This window comes from Aspergillus fischeri, genomic scaffold, assembly GCF_000149645.3.
Source record: "Aspergillus fischeri NRRL 181 1099437636263 genomic scaffold, whole genome shotgun sequence".
NCBI lineage: Eukaryota > Fungi > Ascomycota > Eurotiomycetes > Eurotiales > Aspergillaceae > Aspergillus > Aspergillus fischeri.
The window spans coordinates 252,748-278,947 of NW_001509763.1; the positions used below are offsets into that span (position 1 = coordinate 252,748).

Below are 26,200 nucleotides of genomic sequence, written 5' to 3' on the forward strand. Positions count from 1 at the left end.
CAAAACAATGACCACGTGCCTCTCGCTTGGGGCGAAGTTGACTGTCATCAAGGACCGATGTGCAGCCGGAGCATTACAACTGTGTAGAGCGGAAGCTTTTGGGTCGCAGTCATGGCATCGAACCAATTTGATCGTGTCAGTTCCTGCTGAGTGTAGACCAGACATTATGGCTGGCGATATACTCCCGTGGCCACAACAGGCCAGATTTGACAAGGCACTTGAGTTCACGCACAATTATCTGCAGCTGCCCTGCCTTGGTCTGGCATGATGAAGTTCAAAGCCGAGGTTGTCCACGTATCCTAAGGTACGGCTGCGCACCGCTATTCCTGACAAAAACCAGGTAGCGTTATCTGACTCTGCCAAGTTCAACCCCTTCTAGAAAGGGTGCTAAAGGCTTCATCTCTGTCTGTAGTCGTTGATAAGCTACGGAGTGTCGTTGATAAGCAACGTAGTCGAGACACTTCCGTTCAGCACTTCGACAGAAACCGGATCATGAGAACTGACTTTTTGGCCAAATTTTATCCGCCAGGTCGAAAAAGCCAGTCAGTCTCAGGGGTGGGAATCAGATAATTGGTAATGTTGAATTCATTGGTACAGCTATGTGTATTGTCAATGGTAGAGTTGGTGGGACCGTTTGGACCATTTCCGGTGAGGCCATGTATTGACATTGGATTGTTGACAGGCTCATTCATATCCAGATTCGTCATGTCTGGAGCACGTGTGGGAGGAACACGCGGCACATTGAAGAAGCCAAAAACGTCGAGATACTCAAGCTCATTTGGTGCTAGATTTCGTGACGACGTGGGCATTGTTGGCGCTGCTAGTTGGCTACCCGCTGGAGATGAGCGCGGCTGTCGTGAGATGAGGAAGTCCAGATCAAACGCGCAGCGACGCATGTCTGCGAGAATCTTCACACTGGATGGTGTAGATCGATCGCCATCTGTCGCACCAGATTGCTGATATTCACCATACTCGTCAAGGACACGCTGCAAGATGGTACTATAGCGTTCTGCAACCTTCCAGTATTTGCCCATCTGGGCAAGCGCGTCGACGAAGAATATTATGTCAGGGCTCACTGTATGAGCGATGGTTGAGCCATGTACGAGTAACAGGCGAGCACAGACCCACAGAGTGAATGCAAACGGGGGCCCGAATTTGTCGAGCATATTGTTGTCCACGACGAAACGGGTCACTGAGAGGATATTATCAACAGCTAGCAAGCAGCGTTGGCTGGCACTATACGATGGTGTAAAGATTGGAGACCTCGTAGTCGGGTAGGCGGCGGATGAATGGAGGCGGATCACAGCTCTGTCTCCGGCATTAGTAGTCTGGATAAGGCAATAGGATGATGAACGGATTTCTTACGTTTGAAATGTGGAATGAAGTTGCACCCAGTCACAGTGCAGACTTTTGCTATGCTTCGATCCATTGAACAGCCGCGAGGAGTTTTCATAGGCATATTCAGGGGGTAAGTTAAACTCCCAAGACGTCAACTCATTGTCCAACTTGCGATAGGTTGCTTGCCATCCTTCAACATCGGATAGAGACCCAATATCCACTGGTCTCTTCAAGAAGAGATGTATGCGTGAAAAGATGCCAAGAATCTCCACATACAAACCGAACGACCCAACATTCTGTGCCCGACTCAGATAATCAGGACGTTCACTCGTGTGTTGGAACCATCTCGTCTCTACCGGCTGGTTTTTGGTGAAGTATTCATCCTTGCATGGTAATTTGCGGTCAATGTCCTTGTCATCCAAAGCAAAGTCGAAAGCCGTAGCAATGGTGGAATATCGATCTAAAAGGTATACCATCCAGAACAGTCTGCGCCTGCTTTCATCCTCAATCCACGAATCGGGCTCCGGTAGAGTGACCGCTCTTAAGGTGTAGATGGATGGATAAACAGGGGCGATGAGAGACGACTTAGACTCAACTGCTAATCCCAGCTGGACAACTGACCGTGTGATAAGAGCGAGCAATTTCCAGCCCGGTGGACCATTAGACGATCCCACCAGGTCCAGAGCTAATATCACCAACGCCTGGAGTGCTTTCACCGACGAGTTTTCAAGGCCATACAAGATGACCTTCTGTTTCGAAGAGTCATGGTATCGCTTGCGGTTTTGCTCATTCAGGCGGGGGTCACTCGAGAACCGCAGAGTCGTCGCGACTATAGCATAGAGAACCATACGGTCTGCTTCTTCGAGAGGAGAAGGTCCGAAGAAAGTGTCCAGAGTCGTCCTCCGGTGAAGAATAGGACACCAGGTATTGATATGTTCGAAGTACAAGTCCACCAGTGCGTACAAGAGGTCATACGGTGGCAGATCGAGCTCTGGATCAGCCAGAGAGTGTTCTTGATTAGAGTACAAGTTGACTGGTACCTTCAAGGAAGACTCATTTCCTGTATAGTCGTTATGTGGATTACTGCCCGACATCGAGGAGAGTGGGCCAGCTGAAGAGATGCCATTCGGGACATGGCTCTGCATAGCGTTCCTGGCCGAAGTATCTGAAGGGCTGGTGATTGAGACATCATTGTGGCGAGCTGATAAAGGCGCAGTCGATGTCTCTTGGAAATAGGCTGCGTTACGAGGGCTTGGTCCATGAGCAGCCGAAGGTTCTGACGGAGAACTATACGAATGTGGTCCAGGTTGCGAGAGGTCATGACTCATACTCATACGATGCTGGCTTTGAATGATATGAGTCTCGATGAGCCGGGCTTGCGTCTGAATGACCTGCTCCAGCCGATCTGTCCTTATTAGCGATGAGTACAGGTTGGAGAGGAGAGAGATGAGCATACCAAGCCGCTGCTCCAATTCTTTTCCGTATCCAGCCCGAAGACCAGGCTTCTTCCGTTCCTTGTACTCACACAGCTGGCCATTACGAGCGCACCATCCACAGCTTGGTTGGGCCCGGTCTACAACTGTGAGTCATACGCGCAAAAGGACCAAACCCCAGGGGAGCAGATACTCACCACATTTGACTTTACGCTGCTTGCAGAGTTCGCATCTATAATCCGGATTGAGACGTGTGAATCAGCAGTTGCATAATATTTCTGAAGACATCATCGAATTGATGAAACAGGAGAAGGGAAGGAAAGTAACATACGACACAGTGAGCGGACGTTTCCGTTTCAAGCTTCGGGCTGCATTTGAATCATTTGGCGCGACGCGATCATTATCACTATCGCCAGCAGACCACGACTCATCAGCACTTTGTTCTTCCTTATTCTGATCGCCTGCAACCCGTGCTGGCGGTGGTGGAGTCTGGTGGACAGAAGCTATAGCAGGGTTCGGCATTGTGTTCTAGCGAGTTTCGGGGTTATGGAAAGCTTCCATAAGCAAGAGCAGCACTGTCAACAGCAAGAAGGCATGATCATCGGCAGCAATGCAACAAGACGGGGATGCTGGGTAATGGGTCCAGCCGAAAAAGCAAGTTAATCCGGGGTATCAATGATGATCAATGGACAGAAACCGAGATAGACAGCCGATATCGAGGACAGAGAAAGGAGGGAAGTGAGGAAGGAATCAAAGAATCATGCTTGGGGAAGGCCATCGGAACAATCACAAGAGACCAATGAAATCGCCCTCGGCAGTGCCTGAGGCAACACCCTTTCCCCCCCGCAAAATAACTAAAATCCCCACAAATAACATAACCACGAGACCGGTGACGGCGGGTGAGAGCTGGCCTGAATTAATCATGATTGCAGAGTACCGTTAGATTCCTTGCACCTAGGCTATCTCAGACTAGCAAAGGTATCTGCAATTTCTCACTGAAGCAGAATGACCAATAATAGGCAGCTCCATCGCGAAAGCGGACGGACAGTGACTCTTCCATCTTTCCGGCCGATACCTTACCTAACTTAGGCTACCTAACTTACTTAGTATGGTAAGGTACAATTGGGTAGGTCCCTGGCCAATCAGTCGGGTTGGTCTCGGGCAAGCAATGCCCCGAGGTAAGCATATGCCGGAGTATGATGGTCATGACCCCCTCGATGCATTGTCGGGATGGTCGCTTTCAAATATGGCCGGTTTTCCACTTATCATCATGCTAGATTATTGAGTCCGTATCTCTCCCTTCTCTTTCTTTTTCTCCGTTCGCAACTTGTTCAACTCCTCCCTATCACACCATGACTCTCAAATCGACCTTTCCCCGCATTAAAGAAGTCCGGACTTTCATCATCGATGGAGTTGGATCTGGTGGAGATTATCACAATGTAAGTATTCTTTTTTCCCAAAGACTGCATTTTGCGCTCTTGGCTTTCCCGATTGAAAAAGCGTGATAGCTGGGACGAAATGCGTTGGCTAAATATACCTCCTCATCATAACTTAGGTCAAAGGTGGTCACTGGTTGGTCGACAGTGACATCTCCACTCCCATGACAAAATGGGCGCAGTATCGCGGTTCCCGGACATCGTGGGGTATCAACGTCTTGGGATCTTTCTGCGTTGAAATCGAAGCTACCGATGGTACCAAGGGTTTCGCCACTGGATTCGGTGGCCCTCCAGCCTGCTGGCTGGTACATCAGCACTTCGAGCGTTTCCTGATCGGCGCTGGTAAGTTACTTTGTTTTCGTCCCAAGAAGGTTGATTGCGGGCGGTTCAACAACCAGCGATCGAGAGAAGCTGACCTGATGTCTAAACGATAGACCCTCGTGACACAAACGATCTGTTCGAGAGGATGTACCGAGCCTCTATGTTCTACGGCCGAAAGGGTCTTCCTGTCGCTGTTATTTCCGTCATTGATTTGGCTCTCTGGGATCTCTTGGGGAAGATTCGCAACGAGCCTGTTTATAAGCTCATCGGCGGTGCTACCCGTACGCGATTGCATTTTTACTGCACCGGTCCTCAACCTGCAGCAGCCAAGGCAGCGGGTTTCATTGGCGCAAAGGTGGCCCTGCCTCATGGGCCCGATGAAGGTACGGAAGGATTGCTCAAGAACGTAGAGTACCTCCGCAAGCAGCGTGAGAGCGTCGGCCCTGATTTTCCCCTGCGTGTGGACTGCTACATGTCCTTGAATGTTCCATACACTATTGAGCTCGTCAAGCGTTGTGAAGCGGAAGGAATCAACATCGATTGGTGGGAGGAGTGTCTCAGTCCCGATGACTTTGATGGCCATGCCCTCCTCAAGCGGGCCCACCCCACAGTCAAGTTTACTACGGGTGAGCACGAATACTCTCGATATGGCTTCCGGAAGCTTGTCGAGGGCCGCAACCTTGACATCCTCCAGCCCGATGTGATGTGGGTCGGTGGCATGACAGAACTGCTCAAGATCTCGGCAATGGCTGCGGCATACGATATCCCTGTTGTGCCTCACGCATCGGGCCCCTACTCGTATCATTTTGTTGTTTCTCAGACCAACTCACCATTCCAGGAATACCTGGCAAACTCTCCCGATGGAATGACCGTCGAGCCAGTGTTTGGCAACCTCTTCGTGAACGAGCCCATCCCAACTCAGGGTTACCTCGATGTTTCGATCCTGGATAAGCCAGGTTTCGGTTTGGAGCTGAACCCTGCGGCGCCGCTAATTTCTGCTACCACTATCCTTACACCCGCCCCTAAGAAGAGCCCCACATTGCCCGCCGAGGACGAAAAGTTGACCAACGGCGCTGCTCACTAGATCGACTCTTTTATCTAGATATCCACGTGAAATGTCACGCTCTTGACGAAGATTCTTCTATTAAGCCATTTACTGTCCAGTTTTATTCTATTCCTGAATGTACATATGGATTAATTGCAATGTTTTGCTTGACAGACTGAACGATCAGAATTCTGTCAATGCTAGTACCCATCAGTACTATAGTTATCCGATACTACGGAGTAATTACCCATCAATTTCACACATAGAATCAATCACCCTGTTTTTGTTAATGAGCAACATGTTCTTGAGAAATACTCATCAGATTAGAAGTCGTGCACCCCTCTTCTACTTCCGCACATACGGGTCCTTCCTGTTCCCAGTCGGCGTTTGCTCCGATGCTACGGAGTATGTATGGAGTAGTGTGGGGAAGTGGGATGGGTTGATCGGGGTATCAATAGCACGAAGCCCGAACAAGACTCCACCAATTGCCGCTATCACTCTCTTATCACCAACCCCTCGGCGGGGTCCCTGGGCCAGCCAGGAGCCCTCATGTGAGAAAAAAGATCACGATCGAACCGGAGATCAACCATTATATCCTTGTGTATTGCTGGCTTCCCGTTAATTCCTCCTCCAATTGCGTCGTTTGAGTGAAAATCCGAAGTGTGGTAGACATACGTCGATCAGAAAACAGATCGTGTCGCGATGCCTCTTCCTCAGCTGTTGGTGGGAAAGGTTGCGGCCATTACGGGCGGATTGACGGGTATTGGTAGGGTATGGATTCTTATTCCTGGGAATCGCGACTCGACTAACTTGTTCCTCAGGCGATTGCTCTGGAGTACCTGCGTCATGGCGCAAAGGTAGCAGTTAACCATCTCGGACGTCCAGATGAAGAGCCGCTGCTGGAGGCGATGCGGAAAGATGTTGGCGAGATTACTGGAAGCGAGGGGGGACGGTTCATCACAGTAGCTGGAGATGTGTCACAGCCCGAGACGGGCCGGGACTTTGTCGCGAAGACAGTCGAGGCCTTCGGACGGCTAGACGTTTTCGTGAGCAATGCTGGAGTGTGCAAGTTTGAGGAGTTCCTAGAGTAAGTCAAGTCGCTTTACATGTCTTAGCTGCAAGCCGTCTGTACAGCTACTGACCGTTCGACCTGGCAGAGTTGACCCTCCACTCCTCGGGCACACGGTGAACACGAATCTCTGCGGAGCCTTCTACGCAACACAAGCGGCAGCACGGCAGATGGCCCTGGCCCAGTCGCCACCTGGCGGCTCTATTATCGGGATCAGCTCCATCTCCGCGCTGGTCGGAGGCGGACAGCAGACACACTATACACCTACCAAGGCTGGAGTGCTCAGCCTGATGCAATCGACTGCTGTAGCGCTAGGAAAGTACGGGATCCGATGCAACGCCTTACTCCCGGGAACTATCCGGACCAAGTTGAACGATGAGGACATGAGTGATCCAGTCAAGAGGACGTATATGGAGGGGAGAATCCCGCTGGGACGGTTGGGTCAGCCTCCTGATCTGGCTGGCCCGGCTGTCTTCTTGGCCTGTGATGAGTTGAGTGGCTATGTGGTGAGTGCTGATCTATATTTCTGGCTGTGGCTTTAGGGGAGTGCTACTAACAAATGAACAGACTGGAGCACAGCTTCTCGTGGATGGAGGGTTGTTTGTGAACCTGCAGTGATGATACTGATGTTTGTTGTGACGATCGTTATGCTGACGAGCGTGTTCTACATGACTTTGATGATAAGGGCGTATATATGTATATAATTGCCGCAGATTGCATATTCACATCATGATACCATACGCTTTGGCTGCAACCTCTCCCCAGAACCCCTTCTTCTGTTCATCAGTCAACCCTCGTCTCTCAAGGACATTCTCTACAACACTTTTCCAGCGATTCCAGGAGACTTCATTGCCTCGTCCACCTATATTGCAAACAGGCCAGTCCGATCCAAACATGACCCGCTCTGGACCGAATACCTCGAAAACAACGTCCGTCCATGGCTGTAGTCTATCAACTAGGGACGCGATGTCTGGATCAGGTGTCGAGGCAAGCGGAGGTAACTCTGAGAAGCCACCGGAGAGCTTCATGTAAGTTGTAGGATATTGAGCCATGGCGCTGACCAGAGACTTCCATTCAAGAAATTCGGGGTGAGAAGTTGTAGACTCAGGAGTCGAATAAGGCAGCCGAAGATTCGGTTTACAGAGATGGTCTTGCATGGTGCCTCGGTCAGTTCATCTGCATGTCAATCAGTTATTGGCTTGAACGCAACATACTAATCACCAGTGTCACTGCAGCGCCTCCATCATCCACACCCTCGTAGATTCTCTTCATCATCTCGACCGCTTCTTTCAGTTGCCAAAGACCGCCTTGCCGCGCGTCTACCCCAAGGTCGAAGGTCAGACCTCTGCTACCGAGATACTTGAGTCCGTCAATGAACCCTTGACTGAGCATGACACCCGACGGTTTATCTTGCACGAGGTATCGCACTCCGCATACTTTCCTCCAGACCTCCTCCGTCTGGGTCTTCTCCTTGACTAAGGAAAGATACTTTTCGAGTGCGGCAGGGCCCCCCGGTACGGGAGCCCAGGGAACAATCCCTAAGCATAGATGTCTATCGGCATCTCGATGTCCCTCACCCGCGATTGGTTTTCCCAAAGCAACGCGAGTCAGCAGAGACACTTCATCCAGAGCGTGCGACCAGCCAGCACCCGATTCTTCAACCGATGAGATGCGGTCTGTCTCGAGAAAAATGAAGCCGCGCAGGTATGTGTCATGTGCTGCGTCTGGAGATGTAGGTACTGCTGCTGTTGCTGCTCGATATTCGTCGACAGAGTGCTGCGATCCAAGCGGGTTGTTGGGACCATGCCATGCCAGGGTTGGGAGATGCGACTCGGGGAATAGATGGATGTGAGAGTCGACAATTGGAGTAGGCATTGCGTCGTTCTTGATGCTCCTCTGCAGTGGTCTTCGCAGAGATCCGCGACTCGTTCACCTGGGCTGCATCTGGGCTGCGCTGAATGCGGGGTAGGGCGCTTCAGATGTTACAAAGTTTCACAATGCATAAGCAACAAGGATTGGCGTAAGAATATGACATAAGTGAGGTTTCTTGTCGCTCGTCATCGAGATCTGTACTTTGTTGATTTCCCTGAAATAACACGATCGGCGACCATTATGCCGAGCGTACCACTTGGTTCCACCGTTGACTGTGGATGAACGAACAATCAGGCGAGTACCCTTTGAGCAATTTGCATGGAAGATATATACTTCTCCCTCGTCGAGTTCCATTCATACCTTGAGTTTTCTGAAAAGGTTTTGCTCGACCATAGATCCTGCCTGGGACAGGGAAAGTAACCTCTCCGAACCCCGCTTCGGCTGGCGACATTCTCGACCCCTCAATTGATTCTTCCTTCGCTCCCATCACACGCCTCGCACAAAAACGAAACAGGCATAATACCACACTTATACTCGTGCATCTTCCAAGATAAGCTGCCGCTGAGGTACAACCGAGGTCGTCTTCCCGCTTGACACTAAGTTGTTACCGTCGTTTCTCATACCGGCATGCGACTATGGCAGTCTGGAGCAAGCCATACCCCTCATGATCCGCCTTTTATACTCTTTTGATTGGACGCTGAAAGATGTCGAGTGCCAATTCAGTTATTGCCTAGACTTTGTGCCTTGCGCGAGCTCATGCAGTATACGCAGCATACGACTTCCAAGCTGTCGCATCCGAAATGCCTAGGCCTGCACATCTTGCTGCGGAAGAGTCGGTTGTGTGGTTGTGCCCAATTGCCGGCTAACTCTCCCCGCTCCATCTTTACTCCTCCTTTTCATTCAGGAGTAACGTAATATTCGACCATTGCAGGTAGCACAGACTTGGCAATGAAGATCAAATAGAGGTGGAGTAGATAAAGAGGGGTCCGAAGATCGTGGGACGGTGGGAGTGTTTGAACCACTCGGATTGCCACCTACACTTCTTCGCGACTTGTCTCTTCTTTCGCTTTTCCGTCAAACTGCACGTATACCACCAGAATAGAACCACATAAGCTCATATTGTCGATATGGCCGCCCCAGAGATTCCAAAGAAGCAAAAGGCGGCTGTCTATGACCAGCCTGGCACTGTGTCAACCAAGATTGAGGAGATTGATGTTCCGGAACCTGGTGCCGGTGAAGTTCTTATCAATTTGTATGTCTCGTGCTCGGAATATTTTTCCGTTGAAAGGAAACGCTGTGTTATTCTTCTGAACCAAAAACCGTGTTGTCTCCTTTGTACTGACAAAGACAATAGAACACACTCGGGTGTCTGTCATTCCGACTATGGTGTCATGACAAACAGCGTAAGTCATGTCCGTCTTCACCTGAAGCGGGACCCTGACGTCTCCTAGTGGAAGATGCTTCCACATCCTACGATGCCAGGACAAATTGGTGGGCATGAAGGAGTGGGCAAAGTCGTCAAGCTCGGCCCGGGAGCTGAATCATCTGGTTTGAAGATTGGGGACAGAGTTGGTGTCAAATGGATCTCGAGTGCTTGTGGAAATTGCCGTATGTGCCATCCGATATTCCAAAGCTTTCATGTGGCAATCTCGGACTGACAAACGAGCTTTGCAGAACCATGCCAGGCGGGCTCCGACGGACTCTGCTTTAAGCAGAAAATCTCCGGGTACTATACCCCAGGCACATTCCAGCAGTACACCGTGGGGCCAGCGAACTATGTCACACCGATCCCAGACGGGCTTGCCTCGGACGAGGCAGCCCCCATGCTCTGTGCGGGTGTGACAGTCTACGCTGCCCTTAAGAGAAGCCACGTCCGACCAGGGCAGTGGGTCGTCATCTCTGGCGCTGGTGGTGGACTGGGACACTTGGCAGTCCAACTGGCCAGCAGGGGAATGGGTCTGCGCGTGGTCGGCATCGACCACGGCAGCAAAGAAGAACTAGTCAAGGCCTCTGGCGCAGACCACTTTGTGGACATCACCAAATTCCCCTCCGACGACAATGGCGCGTCTATCGTCGCTCATGTCCAGTCGCTGACCGATGGCCTGGGTGCACATGCCGCTCTTGTCTGCAACGCTTCGAATGCCGCATATGCCCAGGCTCTCCTCATGCTGCGTTTTAATGGCACGCTTGTGTGTGTGGGTATCCCCGAACATACTCCTGTACCCGTCGCAACAGCAACTCCGGGAATAATGGTCGCCAAGCATTACACAATCACTGGTTCAGCCGTTGGAAACCGAACCGAAGCTATCGAGACTTTAGAATTTGCAGCACGGGGTGTCCTCAAGGCTCACTTCCGCACCGAGAAATTGGAGAACTTGACGGGCGTTTTCCAGGAAATGGGCGAGGGTAAAGTTCAAGGAAGAGTGGTTCTGGATTTGTCTTAAGCTGTCGGCATCAGTTGATCTATCACGAGGACGTTTGTTAAGCATGCGTCAATTTAATTTTTATTGTCGTCCTTTGTGTTGAGGCCTGTCTACTTGATCCCGGTAGGATTTCAACCATCCTGATCCTGTCGCTCTGTGAGTTTCGCTATAAACATTATTGCTGAAAATAATAAATGATGAAGCTGCTGAGGGCATAGATAGTAAATGGACGCCTGTCGTAAACGGCTTCGAGCATAGGAAACGGCAGAGATAGGTGGAGGATTGAATATCAAAAAAACTGACCGACGCAGGATTCGAACCTGCAATCTCTTGATCCGTAGTCAAGCGCCTTACCATTGGGCCAGCCGGCCAAACTTATTAGAAAATAAGCAAATCTAAGTATATAATAGAAATTCTCAAGGGATAATCACTGATTGCTTGCCAATAACTAAGTTTATGAAGCTTAATGTAGGCTCAAATAACGAAGCGCCTTGGCCATGCCACTATCGGTGGATGTTCAGTAGATAGCCTTGGTTTATTTTGTTCATATGTACTGCTGATCACAATATATTTTGAGCTTCACCTTTAGTTTTGAATCGCGAAGTGGATGTCGATATGTGCTATATATTTATCGATATGTTGTTGGGTAGGTGGGGATCGAGATGACCAGCATACTGACTATATGGGAATATCACTCCTTTTCCAGAAATCCACAAGTTCGAAGGAAGCACAATAATCATATTAAACGCACAAGGGTATCTAGATAAGGAATAAATCAGGAAAGCAAGAATATGTACGGACAGTCAACCGAACCACACACACAATGACTTGTAAGTTGCAAGATCATCGACTGCGTTTGGTATCTCCACCAGACGTAGCCGTGGCCGGGCGTTTCTGCCCAGATGTAGTAGAAGTCGATTCGGCCAGGCGTACTAGAGCGCCCAACTTCAGAATATAGGCTTTGGGAGCTCTATTCACCTCGTTCTTCTGCAGGATCCTGCCCAGTCTGTCTGCGAATCCACCCAAAACCGCGGGCTGTAGCTTCTCGAGCGCATCGAGTATGAAGAAGTCCCCGGTCTCGTCTGTTCTGCCGATGAGCTGGTGGTAAAGATTCCGCTGGTCCTCATCCTCTCCGTGAAATGTTGCCCGCCCCCATGTATTACCGTCTAGAGAATCCTTGTTCCGGCTGCAGATGTCCTCGAGCAGTGTCACGAGGGCCTTTGCGGCGCCTTCCATGCCATGCGGTGCGCGGGCAACGATGTTTTGCTCAATGCGGTTGACGTTTCGTTGCAGCTGTTCGACAACATCGTCGACATCCAGACCCGTGCTGTCTGCAGGCAGCTGCCCTACTTGACAATAGCGATCAAAGTCAGCCAGGAGCCTGCGCGTCTTCTCCTGCATCTTGTCGAAATAGATCGCCGCACAAGCGCCGGGAGGCATCGCCTTGCATAGACTGGAGAAGACAGCGTCATCATGTAGGGCTAGTCGTACCATGGTGGCTTCAAAATCACCCTGGACCACGCACTGTTCTGGAGTGCGTGATTGATCTGCATGTTCCACGAGGTCATTGCGAAAGTCTTCGAGGACTGTGGATGTACTAAAGGCGGAAATGATATCTCTCACTTTCTGGAGGCGACTCATGCCCCCCTCCCACTCGCTGCGAAGATACTGCCAGTTTAGCTGTTCAGCTACGGCCTCAAGCTTGCCCTCAAGAAGCTGCTCAATACGGGGGAATTCCTCAGAGAACCCGTTTTCTGACAACGGCACATCAGATTCGGGTGGCTGGGAGATGAAGCAGCCGTGTAACTGATCAAGAAGCCACTATGACTGACGATCAGCAATCGAATATGATCTGATCGGTAGGTACCAACTTACGAAAATATGCTGGCAGGCCACCTCAGGATGGCCCGAGAAGGTCAGACAGGTGCACGTATAAGCATCAGATCCGATATGAACCCGCGGCCGTTCTGACAACTGAAAATCATAGCCCCCCGATATCGAGCAGCAGCCGACAACATCAAAGTGACTCGTCAGTCCAACAAGCGCCCTCGCCTCCGAGTCACCGTCCAACCGAGCGAGGTCATATACGATGCCGGAGTTCGCCTGGACGGCTGACAGCCCAGCCGACTCTTCTCCGCCTGACCGGCTCTCTATACTGGAGCTATTCATCGCAGCGCCGCCTTCAGTGAATGCTGACCCCTCCGCCTGCGAATCCATAACTGGAACGTCACCACCTATCGAAAGTCTGTGGAGATGCCTCGTGGGCGTAGACATAAGATCCGAGACACCAGTCGTGCCAATGAACAGTTCCCGGTTAAAAATCCCAGGATGGTACTAGCACGCTGAGATACAGCGCGGACATGCCCAATTTATACGAACACCCGCAGAGTCCGCATCGAACCATGGATGGGAGCGGGTACCATGATACAAGCAAGAGCCAACAGAATGCGCCAGTCTCTCTCACGAGCGCAGCGAACAGCGGCAAGTCAGTCGCATATCCCTTCATGCCGGGTCGCGGGATCCGGATTTTGAGGTTCGAGCTGCGCCAATTTTGCCATTCACCTTTGCCGCAGAACTATCACTCCTGGACGTCTTGGTATGATGGTTTGGACTTTTGGAAAGCGGATAAATTGTCATTGTCGTCACCTCAACCGAAGCACTAGCTTGTGCCAAGGACCCAGGAATGTTCAAAATTGCTCTCAAGACTCGGGGGCTAGAGAACCATGGTACAAGTCCCCGAACGGTGTCGGAGTGCGCAGGACAGGACGCATCCTGACCGGCAGATCAGAGGGACTACTAAATCACAAGACCTCTGCTAGAGTCACGACCTAGAAACTATCAGAACGGGTTCTATCTTTGCACAAAATTTTGGCGAATCAAAATGCTGACCTTTGGTGTCGAAAACTTTAAGACAGCGGTAAGATCCCCAGATTGACTGCAAGAAGTATAGAGCCTTGTAAGGCTTATCGGAGGAGGTGGATTGAAGACAGCTTCGATGACCTAGCAAGTGACAAGCATCGAGAAATATGAAAAATGGGTGGATGAGACGTCGTCTTTCTCTGTCCGATGCCGCATGAGCTGAGTTGTATAAATGAGGCTTGAGCAACAAACGACCAGCGGAGTTGAGGCTCAGGCTTGTGCCGCGGGGCGCAGCAATTGTTTGAGATGCGGCACAGCAACATTCTTTGCAAACTACATTTACTACATACGAAGTAGACGCTTGGTCGTAGATGCCAGAGGGATGAATTGCCATGTCTGATTTGATTTCCTTTCTTCAATTTCTAACGACACAGAGCATGTGGACTTGCGGGGGTATCTAATCAAACTGACCGATGTGTATATCTTGGCCAACTCAAAACAGAATTGACGTATGCATTGCAAATTAGTAAGACTTGGAAGGATAAAGGGGTATAGTCAAGGAAATTCGTTCAGTCATAATCTCTGTGAGTCGCAGCGAACAAAAAAGAAAGACCAGGAAAGTGATATATATTCCTGAAAGCCTCAAAGAAAGAAATGCTTGAGCGGTGCCGAGCACACTTGTTATCAAGCTGACAAATTACGAACTTCCCCTCGCAGCGTTCCTCCTCTTCGCATCCTCCAGGGCTTTCCGAAGCCGCTCCTGGTGCTCAGGATCTCCGTCCTGCTTCCTGGGCCCAGGGGTCACCGTAGGCGGACGAGGACCTGGCAGCAGGACATCCATAGGGTGCACAGCAGGAATGGTCTCGGAAGACATAGGCTGCTCTACCATTGGTGTTTTGCCCAACGATTCAAGCAGATCATTGATTCTAGCAATGACCTTGGAGGGACCAACCCGCACACTCTCCATTTTCGAGTGGAGATCTTTCTGAATCTTCGCATCTTCCTTCTTCTTCTCGTCGTCGAGTCGGCGGAAGATCTCAGGATCAGCGTTGGAGTAGCGAGCTTCAGCGACAGAAACACTGTAATCCGCGTTGTTGAGGGCCGTGTCAGCGACACCAAAGCTGTGCAGGATGGATTCCGAATCCTGCCGCAAGGATTCGACCAGAGTGAAAACGGATTTCAACAACTGCTCAACCTCAGTTACTGCTAGACCAGACGACTGGATCGCCTCAGAATCGATCCGTGTCACTTTGGCAGTGACCTCATCCAAGAGACTTTGGTTCTCGCCTAGTCCGAGTATGATTGCGTTGTCAAAGGTATCCATAAGCCTGTTAGCCCGATCGTCTCGCGCCTTGGCTGCTTCGAGTATATTTCGCTTCTCCATCTGATCAAACTCCCCGTCCAACTTTTTCAGAGCGGCAGAATCTCCCATGAACACAAGTGGGCGTCGCTCTGCCTTCTTGCGCCGGTGCTCACGGTCCAGGGCGATCTCAAGACGCTTGTAATAGCGTATTTCGAGCTTCTGATAGATATCATTTACGACCTTCATCGTGTGAGACAGGTTGTACTTGTCGGTGACAGAATCCTTGATCTTGCTGTTTTCATGGTCGAGTTGCGCGAGGGCAGATTCATAATGATCCTGAAGCGCGGAAATTTCCCCCTTCAGGCGCTCATCCAGTGGATTGAAGACCTTAGCGACGAAATCGTCCAACTCCTGTCTCTCTTCGTCCAGCTGCACACGCGCTTCTTTCTGGCGAAACTCTTCTTCCAGAACATTAATATCGACATAGCCAATTTCCTTCTCGTTGAATAAGTCATCAATATGCTTCTCGGACTCCTCCTGCCGTCGCATACGCTCTCGGTCAGTCTTCTCGCGACGAATCTTGGTAGAAGCCTCCCAAGTATTGACGGCCTCGCGGATGTAGCTGAAGTCATCCGAGTATTTCTCCAAACCCCTTCTGGTTGTAACGTGCCATGAGCTTTCAGACTGCTTAGCTAATGGCGATGAGACCATAGAACGCAGGTCATCGATCGGACTACTACTCTTTCCTTGCGGAAAAGCCGCCGGTAGTGGAGGGGGCGAGGATGTCCTTGGAGAAGTTTTATTCCTATAAGCGACGCTTTTCTCTCGGATAAGCCCGATGAAAGTTTCGTCGAAGTCTTTTTGAGCCACTGAAGACGTCACAGTACTCGACCTGTTCCGATTCGGTGCGTTGGGCGCGTTCGACATCACACGACCGCTTTCCGCGGACGCTTGACGCAGCGCAGAGTATGCCTGGTACGCAGGGCGATCAAAGGTAAGGTCATCAGAGCCACGTTGAGGGCCCTCAGTGTATCGAAAGGGAGTGTAAATGGGCTGCGGGGGGTTTGTTGCTAACGGGGAGAATGTCTTGTCATTCATGGAGGGCGGGACTGATGTAGCCCGCGAGATTGGATTTTGAGCATTCGACGAGAAGTCTCTGCTTACCTTTGCCTTGAAGGCATTAGGCTGCGAGGCTGACCTGTGCAAACCCGACGGTTGGGGCGTGTGCAGTCGGGGAAGAATTGGACGCCCTCCTGGACTATAGCGGCCATCTTCCGGTTCCCCAAGGGCATCGTTAGAAGAAATCTCCGCATCATATCCCTCTTCTGATTGGACTGGAATCAAGCCCGACTCGACGGGAGGAGATGTTGAATGCTGCCGGTTCGGTAACGATTGTGGCGCATCTTGATCCTTCTTCTGTTCAGGTTCGATGTTGTACAAGATCTCACGCAGTTTTGTTTCCTTGGCCATGAAGGCCGTGAATATCTTGAAGCGCTCCTCGTCAGAATCAGCAACCTCCTCTTTTCGCAGCATCGCTACATAACGTGCCAACGATGACTTGGACCAGGAGTCTAGATCTTCGTAGGGTTCTTGTGGTTTGGGCTGCGGGCTCGCTGTGTTTGGTCTCCCACCACTAGTTTCACCTGCGGCACTGCTCGACGCAGGCGTAGCCGTGCGCGACGGGACTTCCTTCCGAGGAACCTTGAATTCCTGCTTCTGTTGTGTGATATCGACAGGGCTCGACCCCCGCGTTGAGGACCTGGTTTCGGGCCCTGAGGCCAGACTCTCCCGAGATTGCTCGACAGCGGATTTGTTCTGTGGAGTGATTGGTTGGTTCCAAGCTTCGATAACGCCATCAATACTTTCAGATGCTTCAGTAGCCGAGATAATACTGTATTCGGTGCCGCTACTATTTACCCTAACAGGACGGGGCGGATCACGCATATCCGGCGTAGTGCTTGGACTAACCGGTGATTCGCTGTCATGATGCTGCTGAGGTATGGGCTGCTGAGGGTATGCAGGCTGCGCAGACGGTGAGGTCGTCGTTGGTGGAGTATATACACTGGGTTGGTTACCGGATTCAGGCGTAAAGGAAGCTGGCTGACTTGGAAGTGAGTCGGCTACAGTCGAGGAATTGATTGGATGGTTCTGCTTGCGTTCGGGTATCTCCACGCCCACTCCTGTCCCGGGAGCAGGTGCCAGGTACTCCCAATCTGACGGGGTCCCAGACCCCAAGCCATAATTGGCTGGGAACACGTTAGGACCGGTCTTGGGTGGTACTGGCGGAGCAGTTCCATGCTCGTTTGGCAAGGTCTGGGGCCAACGTTGCTCTGCAGGCGGAAGCTGCTGGGCGGGAGGTGGAGGACTCATGCTTTGGGGAAGCCCTGAGCTGGCTTCGGTTGCAGGTGCTGAGGCTGAGTAGGACGACACCTGAAGATTTTGACTGGAAGGAAATCCTGCGTAAGCAGGGTGGTTCGGCTGTTGCCATGTCTGGTTGTCTAACGGTGTGGGTTGAGTCTGGTAACTTGGGGGAATTGGCGGAGGTGGAGGGGGAGGCGGTAGAGGCGCAAGAGCTTGCTGGGACGGGTGTGAGGCGCCTGTTGTCCACTGCTGATGATTCTCAAAGAAGGGAGGCTGTGAGCCATACCCAGGAGGAGGTGGCAGAGGCTTGTGATGGTCAGGGGAGCCGACAGTCGGGGACTGAACTTGCGCAGGATTAGGGTGCTGATGCTCCGTCACACTTGGGGGTCGGGGCTATATAAGACCGAGTAAGCATGAGGTCGTCCACGTATAACTGCGCGATAATTCAGATACTCACAGGTAGCGGCGGAGGCGCCAGAATCTGATGCTTATATCTCACTCCCCATGACGTTGTATTCAGGCCGCCGGGAGCACCATACACGGGTGACCCACCTGCGCCAGGTGATATATTGGAGATAGATCCGTACGTATTAGGATGATATGAAGGAGCTGCAATAGGCGCAGGAGGAGAAGGGGGCGGGGGAGGTGCCACAGAACCCGTGGACCATGAGGATTGCTGGTGTTGAGTTGTCGTCGCAGGTAAACGCCATTCTGGTTGAGAAGGACTTGAATGCGGTGGACCGGTGGAATGTGAGTGAGAATGCGATCCGTACATGGCTAAGAGATTTTCTTTGTCAGTTACAGATATGCGCCTGGACATGTATGGATATTGCCGGTCTGTTTGTTTCTTTGAAGGCCACTTACCGCAGAACCGGTGGGGTTCGGATGATTATGAGCCTTACAAGGAGAAAAAGAATCTCAACCCTGGATCAGGAGGACACCGCTAAAAGGAAAATAATCTGGTGACCGGATGACCGACTCTGCGTCTTGACAAGGAAAAAAAAAAAGAAAAATGCGATGACCCCAGGGGCCGAGTCCAAGTGATGATGATGGAAGAAGCACCTGAGGCTGTGCCTGAGTGTACTCCGTATTTCGCATTATTATTGTCTCCCTTCGGCTTCGCCTACTTCAATCCTGCCATCAACAACATGACCCACAATACATCGAAAACAAGAAAACAATCATCATAATATCGCTAAATATTTATCGTTCTTTGGCCTTAAGAGTTCTTGGTTACAGGACACGGCCATGATTGCTTTGTGAACCGTGATTAATCTCGACTTCAACGAGGATCTTGAAAGACAAACGTCCCGATTCAATGACAAGGCAGAGATGAACGTCTTTCTTCCCCCACGTTTACTCGGGGTGCCGATAGATGTCGTGCGTCGATATTCAGCGCAAACAATAAGACTGACGGGACATCTATGCTGAGAAAACCCTCAGTAGGTATCATATTGACCCATATATATCATGTTGACATGGAGCCTTCGACAGTCGAGTGTATACAATACGCTGGACCTCAACAGGTCAACTGATTCTAAAATCAATACGCTTTCTGTTATCCTCATGCTTTTGCGTTTCTCATGGGTTGGTTTTGATAATGAAAGACAGCCAAATCGCGGAACTCGGGGCTTTCCTTTGTTCCTGAATGCTACCATGGGAATAAACTGCGAGCAGCCGAAATAGGGTAAACGAAGGTCTACATTACCTAGGGACCGACCATCTAGCATGCATTCATTTCTTGCCTACTGTGTCTCTTTGTCCTTGAACCATTGGACTTTCGAAAGTCTAATGTGCTACATGTCCCTGAAAGAAACACTTTTTTTAAGCATCTGTTGCCCTGTCCTTGGACAAAGGGTTCTTTGTTGCCCTAAATATTCGACATGCCCTCTCTCATTGCTGGCGATCGAGAAGAATTAGATATATACAATGTTGTATCGAATGACAAGATTGACCTGTATCGTTCAACCATTGATCAGCCATACCGACTTCTCCTACAGAACCCCTGCTGTTTGCTGTTGAAATAATGGTCCTCGGTCTTCGTCCTCCTTCAGATCCCGAAAGAGCCCGGGCATGGTGGACGGAAGTTTTCCTGTCCCATCCGCCTCGCGAGGTGGTTGACGCACCGGAGTTCCCTCCCAGGCCGGACGAGTTTCAAGAGATCGACTGGGCCCCATATGTGGAATCAAAAGATGCGAAACTAGCACACATCTTGTGGGATCGTCCCACTCAACAGCTCCGACAATACTTGGACGGCCTAGGCCAGCACCCTTTTCCTCGGCCTGATGATGACGACGATACAAGAGCAATGGAGCACACGGAAGGACTCGCCTTCGAGGTGTACGAGCTTCTCCTGCGGGAGCACATGTACCCCATTGCAGAGTCCGAATGGCAAGATAAATGGACACAGATGGGGATGGACCAGGCGAAGTGGAGTCTCGATGATATCTTGCAAGACTGGGGCCATACGCCTAATACAGGTCCCATCCTTATTCGAGGCAGGGATGTAATGCCTTCCCGCCAATTGACAGTTGCAACATTGAAGCAGGAGCTTAGGGACCGAAACCAACCTCAAACTGGGACATCGCAAGTCTTGCGCCAGCGTCTTTATGACTATGAGCGAAAGTCTCTCACCCTCTTTTCCAGAAGCGATCTTGGACATTGGAAGATATCCTTAGGGAAGCCGCGGGGACGAAGAATCCACCCAGGCGATGAGTTGGACCCGTTGGACATGTACACCTGGGCCATTAAACTCAGTCCATACAACCCTACATACTGGGTCAGCCGTGCCTATTGCCACTATCAACAGGCCTTCTTTGACCTTGCGATCGGAGATGCCTACCGAGCCCAGCTTCTCTGCGAGGTGCTTGTCGATGCTCGGTGCAGAAACCGCCAACCCGGGCTTTACCCCCGAATCTGGCACGCCATCTCTCAGCATATCATGGCAGGGATGAACACTGATACGGGAGACGTGCCGCCAGAGGTGGAAAAAATGCGCCAACCTAACGGGATTAACTACTTCATCCCAACCCTGCGAAAGGCACTTCATAACATCATCAGCCTCAGTCTCGCTGCACTTCAAGCCCGAGAGGATTGCAAGGCCATGGAGAAATACCTCCCTCAAAGGGTCATCATGCCGGACCGCGATAGACGACCTTTCGAACGACGTCACGAGGTGATGGAGGCTTATTTCGAGCAGGCTCACGATGAAAAGGAGGCGAAAAAGCTTTGGTTTCACGAGTCCCGGGCAGGAAAGGTTTCGACAGAAAGACTATATCCGTATGAATCGAGTGACAAACATCGCACCGACCAAGATTTCCTCGATGAATCGAACCAAAGGCTCTTCGAAGACAATCAAGCCCTCCCCTGGAGGAGATGCAAGGTCAAACCCGTAGAGCGCCTCAAGCCAGCAAAGGATTCCGCCACAGCGCTAGGAGTGTTTGCAACCGAAAACATCAAGAAAGGACAGATGATTTTCGTCGAGGAGCCGGCAATGCGGGGACATCTCGGTGTGAGCAGGCTGCCTTCGGACCGGTGTGAATACAGCGCAAGCACGCCACGATGCGACAACTGTTACAGAGAGCTTGATGCCGCGTGGCAGGAAGAGGACCAGGAACGGATTAGGAAGATCAAAGCCGGACAGGACAACGCCGCATGCAAATGCGTTCTACTCGACGAGAAAGAAGCTATACCGCTAAGCTACTGTCCCCCACGCCCTGGGTCCAAGACATGCTCCGAGATTGCACGGAAGCTCTATCACTTTCGGGCCTGTGGGAAAAACTGGAAATGGCTGCATGATGCTATGCGCCCATACATGATGAAATGGGCTAATCATAAAGATTATTCTTACTTTAGCCACACAAACGAGGCCCATGGAACATTGCTGAGCCTTCTCCTCAGGGAAGTTTTCGACATCACACTCGAGAGACGTGAAAGATTTCACGACCCGAGCCTCATGCCGCACGAGATTGATGAACTCTTGATCCTTGAGGATAACTCGGACCAAGCTGATGAGAAAGTAGCATTTCCGTTCACATTGGCTGCCAACATCCAGGTCCCCTTTGACATTCTCATGCAGCTGGGCGTGGACATATTCAGCGACCTCACGTTCGACACCTGGGTCATACAAATCGTGTTAAGGAAATTGCTGATCAACGCGGTTCCCTGGGCTGATGTACCGGCCCTGAGGATGAGCAAAGAGCCAGCCAAGAAGATTGTTAGGCGGAAGGAGATCGACGACCCAGAAAAGCAACGAGAAATGACTAAAAAGAGGGAAAGCTTTGAAAGCTACCACCCGTCATTCCGAGCATTGTATCTCTACCCTGGCTTCAGCCTGTTCAATCATGCCTGCCCGGAAAAGCATAACGCACAGTGGGGATTCGACTTCGACGGGGTCCCAAATCGTGTATTTGTATGGGCAAAAGAAGATATCCCCAAGGGAAAGGAAATTCTCTTTTCCTACACTGAGTCGCCCATGACAGAAACGGGTATGCTCAGGCAGCTTGGTCGACAATGTGCTTGTGACGGCGAACACGAGGGCGAGTCAAGCGATGAGGACAACACTCCGCAGCAGTCTCCTCAGTACCCGCCGCTGAGCGCCGCACCTCGCGATCCCACACCAGATAACAGTTCCGTTCCGAGTCAGGGTTCTTCTACGAGGGCACTCGGGACCCAGACGAAACTTGGCCGGGCGCAGATGGACGGAGCAGATGACGACGGAGAGGAGTCTGCAGCCAGAGAGCAACCTTTACTTTCCGAAGCGCCTGAGGCCGGAGAGCAGTTTGACCCGGAATTGGAGCGTTATATGGCAACAAGGAAGCGCCCGTACCGCGGGGAATGGGCAGAGAATGGACATTACAAGCGTCGACACTTCGATTCCTAGAAGAAGCTCTGCGGAAGCAGCATCAGAGCTATTTCACCCGTTTCCTACATATTGGCAGAGGGACCTGAGGCGCTTCTTTTGCCAGAGAGCCGAGCAGGGACTGTTCATACTGAGGGACATCAGATTTGGTGCACGGGTTGTATTTCTGTTGATTGCGATGGGTGAATTTCTTGTATATTTTTTTTGAGATTATCTTGCGTTAGCTGCTTGATTCGGGTTGTTTTTTATCGATGTGATTGCTATGTGTTATTTGGAGTTGGCAGAGGGCGAGGAGCCTTCCCTGATAATATCTGTAGCTTTTTATGGATTTCAATTCGAATGAGGTCTTATACTGTCGACAATACTTTACAGTTACACTAGATCAATCTGCCTGGTATCGCCGGAATAGACAACGTGCTCTCGCTGTGTCTATAATCCAAGTAAAATCGAGGATTCCAGATGTTCATCACGACAGGAGACGTACCATCAGTTTGAAGAAGCGAAGTCATTGTATCTTTTAGAGACTCCATTATAGCATACAGACACAGAAGAAACCCAACACATTCGGTAAAGTACAGATATTCTAACGAAAAGCCGAACCCCATCCTTTATAGCACAGCACAATGGACGGAGACTCGATGCCATAAAAGGTTTATACACAGAGCCACAGCAACCCCGCTAGCGCAGCTCTAGATGAATAAACGACGTTGCCTGGAGTCGTTTAGGCCATCACTCTGAGTCGTCTACCCAGCTTCTCTAATTCACCAACAACGCCACCTCCGGCCAAGCTCCACTTCTCCCCGACCCACTCGTCATTGATGTTTTCCCGGAGAAGTCCACTGCGTGCGAAGTATTCCATGAAGCCTCGAGCCTCATCCCTTGTAAGGCCGCCAATAGTCTGAAGCTCCAGAGCACCTTCCTTAGCAGAGGCGGGTTTGGGAGACTCGAACGCGTCAAGGACGCGCTTGTCAACCTTGCTGTAGGGGTCGGCCTGAGGGAATTCGGGAGCAGAAGGATCAAGGCCAGCCTGGCGCGCTGCTACCTGCTTGAGAGCAACTTCGAAGCTGTAGACAGTAGGATTGTTGGAAGCGGAAGTGGCATAGAGCAGCATGCCCCCGTTCGGAAGGGTAGGCTGACCGGCACCGGGCTTCAACAGCGAAAGGAAGTGTCTTACGAAGACGAGATCATGAGCATGAATGGGCTCAAAGTCAGCAGTTCGGTATTCAGTGTCCTTCATCCAGTGTGCCAGGCCATCCACAGTAGCAAGAATGGGAGGGCGAGGCTTGAAGGCCTTCTCGTAGCCGGGAGACGCAGAAGTTGCAGTAAGTTCAGCCCACAGCGCCTCAAAGACAGGCCAGGCGACAGCGGGATCGTTAATGCCAAGAGTAGCAAGCTCTGCCAGGCTCGTGCTAGGTTTCACAGCCGAGCCGAAAGCAGGATGCGCCCGAGAAACCTTGAGCCCTGACAAGACCTCCTCGTTCGCCTTGACTGTACGAGACAAGAGGGCGGCTGTTGCTTCATTCTGGACATATAGATTGGGAACTTCGTCAGAGAGGGGCGCGTAGCCAGTATGTGCGATGACGAGGTCCTGGGCTAAGATGTTCTGTAAGCCCACGTACACCAATGCAGCAATCAAGCAAACAGAAGATCAGGGGATAGGTAAACAGGGTCGTAACGTACGTTCAGGAACAGTAAACACGACCCATTTCTTAGTAAAGGCCATGGCCATGGCTTGCAGCAGGTGCACACTCTTTCCCGTTCCTCGCACACCAGTAACGATCTTCTTGACCACCTTGCCCTTGTCTTCGCCTTCACCCGAGATCATGTCAAACTGTCTTCCCAGTTCCACAGTTTCCCGTCTTACCACCGTGCCGGGACGGCGGAATATCGACCAGCCCTGTTTGGGCTTGAAAGCCTGCACGGCTCTTAACGGATCGATCAGCGGCAGGGGTAGACCTAGGACCGTTCCGCGGAGGCGTGAATCCACCATCGTCTCTTCTGTGAGGTCCTGCATGCCCTCAACCTCAAGAGCGTTCGGGTTACTGAGAACAATGCGTTTCCGGAGCGCCTTGCGTTCTCCCACAGGAGGCGGACGGGGCCTGTCAACGGGCTTCTTCTTCTTCATCTTGGCTGACTTTGCCTGACGGTACTTGGGAGGACCATCAAGACTGACTTTCTTCTTTGTTGGGTTTGCATATTGCACCGCTGATGAGTGGAATGCCGCTACTCTGGGTGTTGCCAACGTCGGTGGTAGAAGAGCTCGAGTGGTCGGACGAAGCCGCGTCAAGCAGCTCCAGCAGAAAGAGGAAACCATTGCGACACACTGGCGCAGAGGCCGGCGTTAACCGGTCAATGGAGGCTGCTGGAAGGTTAAAAGGAGAGGGAGACAGGTTGTTGCCGTTGACTGCCCGAGTGTATCAATTCCAATGCGGCTGGGGTCTCGGAGCAACATTTTCGAACTTCTCCTGTTACTATTTAGGGATTAGCGTAGTGGCCGTTCTAAGCGTGGGACCGGAACATGGGTTAAAGCGGCCTCCCAAAATTTATTCCGCAACTTTTTTTTGGGGCCAGTCCGATCGGGCAATAATACTGGTCCATACTAATCGTCTGCATTTCGCATTTCCCAACCTCACCGGTATATATCGCCGTTCTTCAAGAATCGGCATCGGTACCCTTGTCACAATGACCGAAGTTGAAATGGTGACCGCTGCCTCTGAGGCTAAGCCCAAACCCGAGAGACTGTGAGTACAATGGTCCATGGACAAGCCAGTAACCGCCTCACTGCAGATGCTGATTCTTTCGATCCACTAGTCCTGTCACAGTCTCCAAGCCCACGCCGTACACTTTTGACTTGGGCTACCTGATGGCCAATGATCCTAATCCACTTGAACTCCCCCGCTCAGAGCCCTTGAACGCCTCTCTGAAGGCCATCGCGCGAGACGGCACCCAGTCCCTCCTCAACCAGCTCCTCACTACCTGCCCGATTACATCTTCCGCACAGAACGGTGTCCTCCTCACTCTCCCTCCCCCAGCGACTGTACTCCCGCGACACAAGCCCTTGCCCACACCCAAGCCACCTACCAAGTGGGAGCTGTTCGCCCGCAAGAAGGGTATTGGCAAGTATAGCAACAAACCCGGCGCTGCGCTGGCGGACAAGGAGCGCCGCAAGAAGCTGGTCTACGATGAAGAGAAGGGTGAATGGGTGCCTCGATGGGGCTACAAGGGCAAAAACAAGTCTGATGATGAGTGGCTGGTAGAGGTCAAGGAGAAGGACTGGAAGAAGGAAGAAGAGGCGGCGGCTAAGGGCAGTTCGATCCGTGGCTTGTCGCGTGCCGAACGCAAGGAGAGAATACGCCGCAATGAGAGGAAGATGAGATCTAATGAGCGGAGGTCCCGCAAGTCCGGTGGTGGATGAGCAAGTAAACACTACTTCGGATGCACTAGACGAAGATCTGATCTTCGTTCGTTGTTCTTTCATGTGTCTCAAACGCTGGGCTTGGCCAAACAAAAGCAGGAGTTCGGATTGGAGTCGCCGGTCTTTCTATTGTTTATGTCACTTTTATGGATTTTCACTGTTGGACCAAACAAAACAAGATCAGATTAATGCATCATACCCCGATCATTTGAGATCTCAAATGCAAAGCGGTCTAGAACTACAGGTTGCGACCATTCACCTTCGTTTTGGTTTTGTACTCAAGTTGACGCATAAGAGTTCCGTTGGATATTTTACAATAAGAGGCTGATAGAGGCACACAACTGGCGCACAAACAAAGTAGAGGAATGACGGCGTAAGGGGTATGCACGAAATGGAAATGAGAAACATCGAGAAAAAGCTTCAAGCTGGGAATCAAATGGCAAAAAAAAAGTAAATGTGACGTT

At 51.2% G+C, this 26,200-nt stretch overlaps 10 protein-coding genes and 1 non-coding gene across 11 annotated transcripts, besides 1 other annotated feature; 5 read left to right on the forward strand and 6 right to left on the reverse strand.

Annotated features, from left to right (window-relative positions):
* Positions 1-518: 518 nt before the first annotated feature.
* On the reverse strand, positions 519-3,293 carry NFIA_025310 (putative C6 transcription factor; the record flags this gene model as incomplete). Its single annotated transcript, XM_001261355.1, has 4 exons — positions 519-1,308; positions 1,366-2,911; positions 2,969-3,003; positions 3,103-3,293. 4 exons carry the CDS (start codon positions 3,291-3,293, stop codon positions 519-521), a joined length of 2,562 nt encoding a protein of 853 aa, XP_001261356.1.
* An 830-nt stretch (positions 3,294-4,123) lies between these two features.
* NFIA_025320 (L-rhamnonate dehydratase) lies at positions 4,124-5,612 on the forward strand (the record flags this gene model as incomplete). Its single annotated transcript, XM_001261356.1, has 3 exons — positions 4,124-4,210; positions 4,327-4,549; positions 4,642-5,612. The coding sequence occupies 3 exons, from the start codon at positions 4,124-4,126 to the stop codon at positions 5,610-5,612; spliced, it is 1,281 nt and encodes a 426-aa protein (XP_001261357.1).
* A 663-nt stretch (positions 5,613-6,275) lies between these two features.
* On the forward strand, positions 6,276-7,260 carry NFIA_025330 (SDR family NAD(P)-dependent oxidoreductase; the record flags this gene model as incomplete). Its single annotated transcript, XM_001261357.1, has 4 exons — positions 6,276-6,344; positions 6,395-6,660; positions 6,731-7,148; positions 7,210-7,260. 4 exons carry the CDS (start codon positions 6,276-6,278, stop codon positions 7,258-7,260), a joined length of 804 nt encoding a protein of 267 aa, XP_001261358.1.
* Positions 7,261-7,364: 104 nt separating this feature from the next.
* On the reverse strand, positions 7,365-8,517 carry NFIA_025340 (uncharacterized protein; the record flags this gene model as incomplete). The annotated part of the gene is made up of 2 exons (XM_001261358.1): positions 7,365-7,792; positions 7,857-8,517. 2 exons carry the CDS (start codon positions 8,515-8,517, stop codon positions 7,365-7,367), a joined length of 1,089 nt encoding a protein of 362 aa, XP_001261359.1.
* A 1,124-nt stretch (positions 8,518-9,641) lies between these two features.
* Positions 9,642-10,958, forward strand: NFIA_025350 (zinc-dependent alcohol dehydrogenase; the record flags this gene model as incomplete). Its single annotated transcript, XM_001261359.1, has 4 exons — positions 9,642-9,766; positions 9,869-9,917; positions 9,966-10,122; positions 10,189-10,958. 4 exons carry the CDS (start codon positions 9,642-9,644, stop codon positions 10,956-10,958), a joined length of 1,101 nt encoding a protein of 366 aa, XP_001261360.1.
* A 278-nt stretch (positions 10,959-11,236) lies between these two features.
* NFIA_025360 lies at positions 11,237-11,308 on the reverse strand. Its single transcript has one exon. It is a non-coding gene; the product is annotated as a tRNA-Arg (tRNA).
* Positions 11,309-11,780: 472 nt separating this feature from the next.
* On the reverse strand, positions 11,781-13,154 carry NFIA_025370 (uncharacterized protein; the record flags this gene model as incomplete). Its single annotated transcript, XM_001261360.1, has 2 exons — positions 11,781-12,758; positions 12,813-13,154. The coding sequence occupies 2 exons, from the start codon at positions 13,152-13,154 to the stop codon at positions 11,781-11,783; spliced, it is 1,320 nt and encodes a 439-aa protein (XP_001261361.1).
* A 1,339-nt stretch (positions 13,155-14,493) lies between these two features.
* NFIA_025380 (uncharacterized protein) lies at positions 14,494-18,235 on the reverse strand (the record flags this gene model as incomplete). The annotated part of the gene is made up of 2 exons (XM_001261361.1): positions 14,494-17,853; positions 17,918-18,235. The coding sequence occupies 2 exons, from the start codon at positions 18,233-18,235 to the stop codon at positions 14,494-14,496; spliced, it is 3,678 nt and encodes a 1,225-aa protein (XP_001261362.1).
* Positions 17,088-17,116: a microsatellite.
* A 1,251-nt stretch (positions 18,236-19,486) lies between the features above and the next one.
* On the forward strand, positions 19,487-22,342 carry NFIA_025390 (uncharacterized protein; the record flags this gene model as incomplete). Its single annotated transcript, XM_001261362.1, has 1 exon — positions 19,487-22,342. The coding sequence occupies one exon, from the start codon at positions 19,487-19,489 to the stop codon at positions 22,340-22,342; it is 2,856 nt and encodes a 951-aa protein (XP_001261363.1).
* Positions 22,343-23,042: 700 nt separating this feature from the next.
* NFIA_025400 (mitochondrial 37S ribosomal protein mS29) lies at positions 23,043-24,635 on the reverse strand (the record flags this gene model as incomplete). The annotated part of the gene is made up of 2 exons (XM_001261363.1): positions 23,043-23,914; positions 24,002-24,635. 2 exons carry the CDS (start codon positions 24,633-24,635, stop codon positions 23,043-23,045), a joined length of 1,506 nt encoding a protein of 501 aa, XP_001261364.1.
* A 368-nt stretch (positions 24,636-25,003) lies between these two features.
* Positions 25,004-25,736, forward strand: NFIA_025410 (ribosome biogenesis protein RRS1; the record flags this gene model as incomplete). Its single annotated transcript, XM_001261364.1, has 2 exons — positions 25,004-25,062; positions 25,133-25,736. The coding sequence occupies 2 exons, from the start codon at positions 25,004-25,006 to the stop codon at positions 25,734-25,736; spliced, it is 663 nt and encodes a 220-aa protein (XP_001261365.1).
* Between the last annotated feature and the right edge of the window lie 464 nt (positions 25,737-26,200).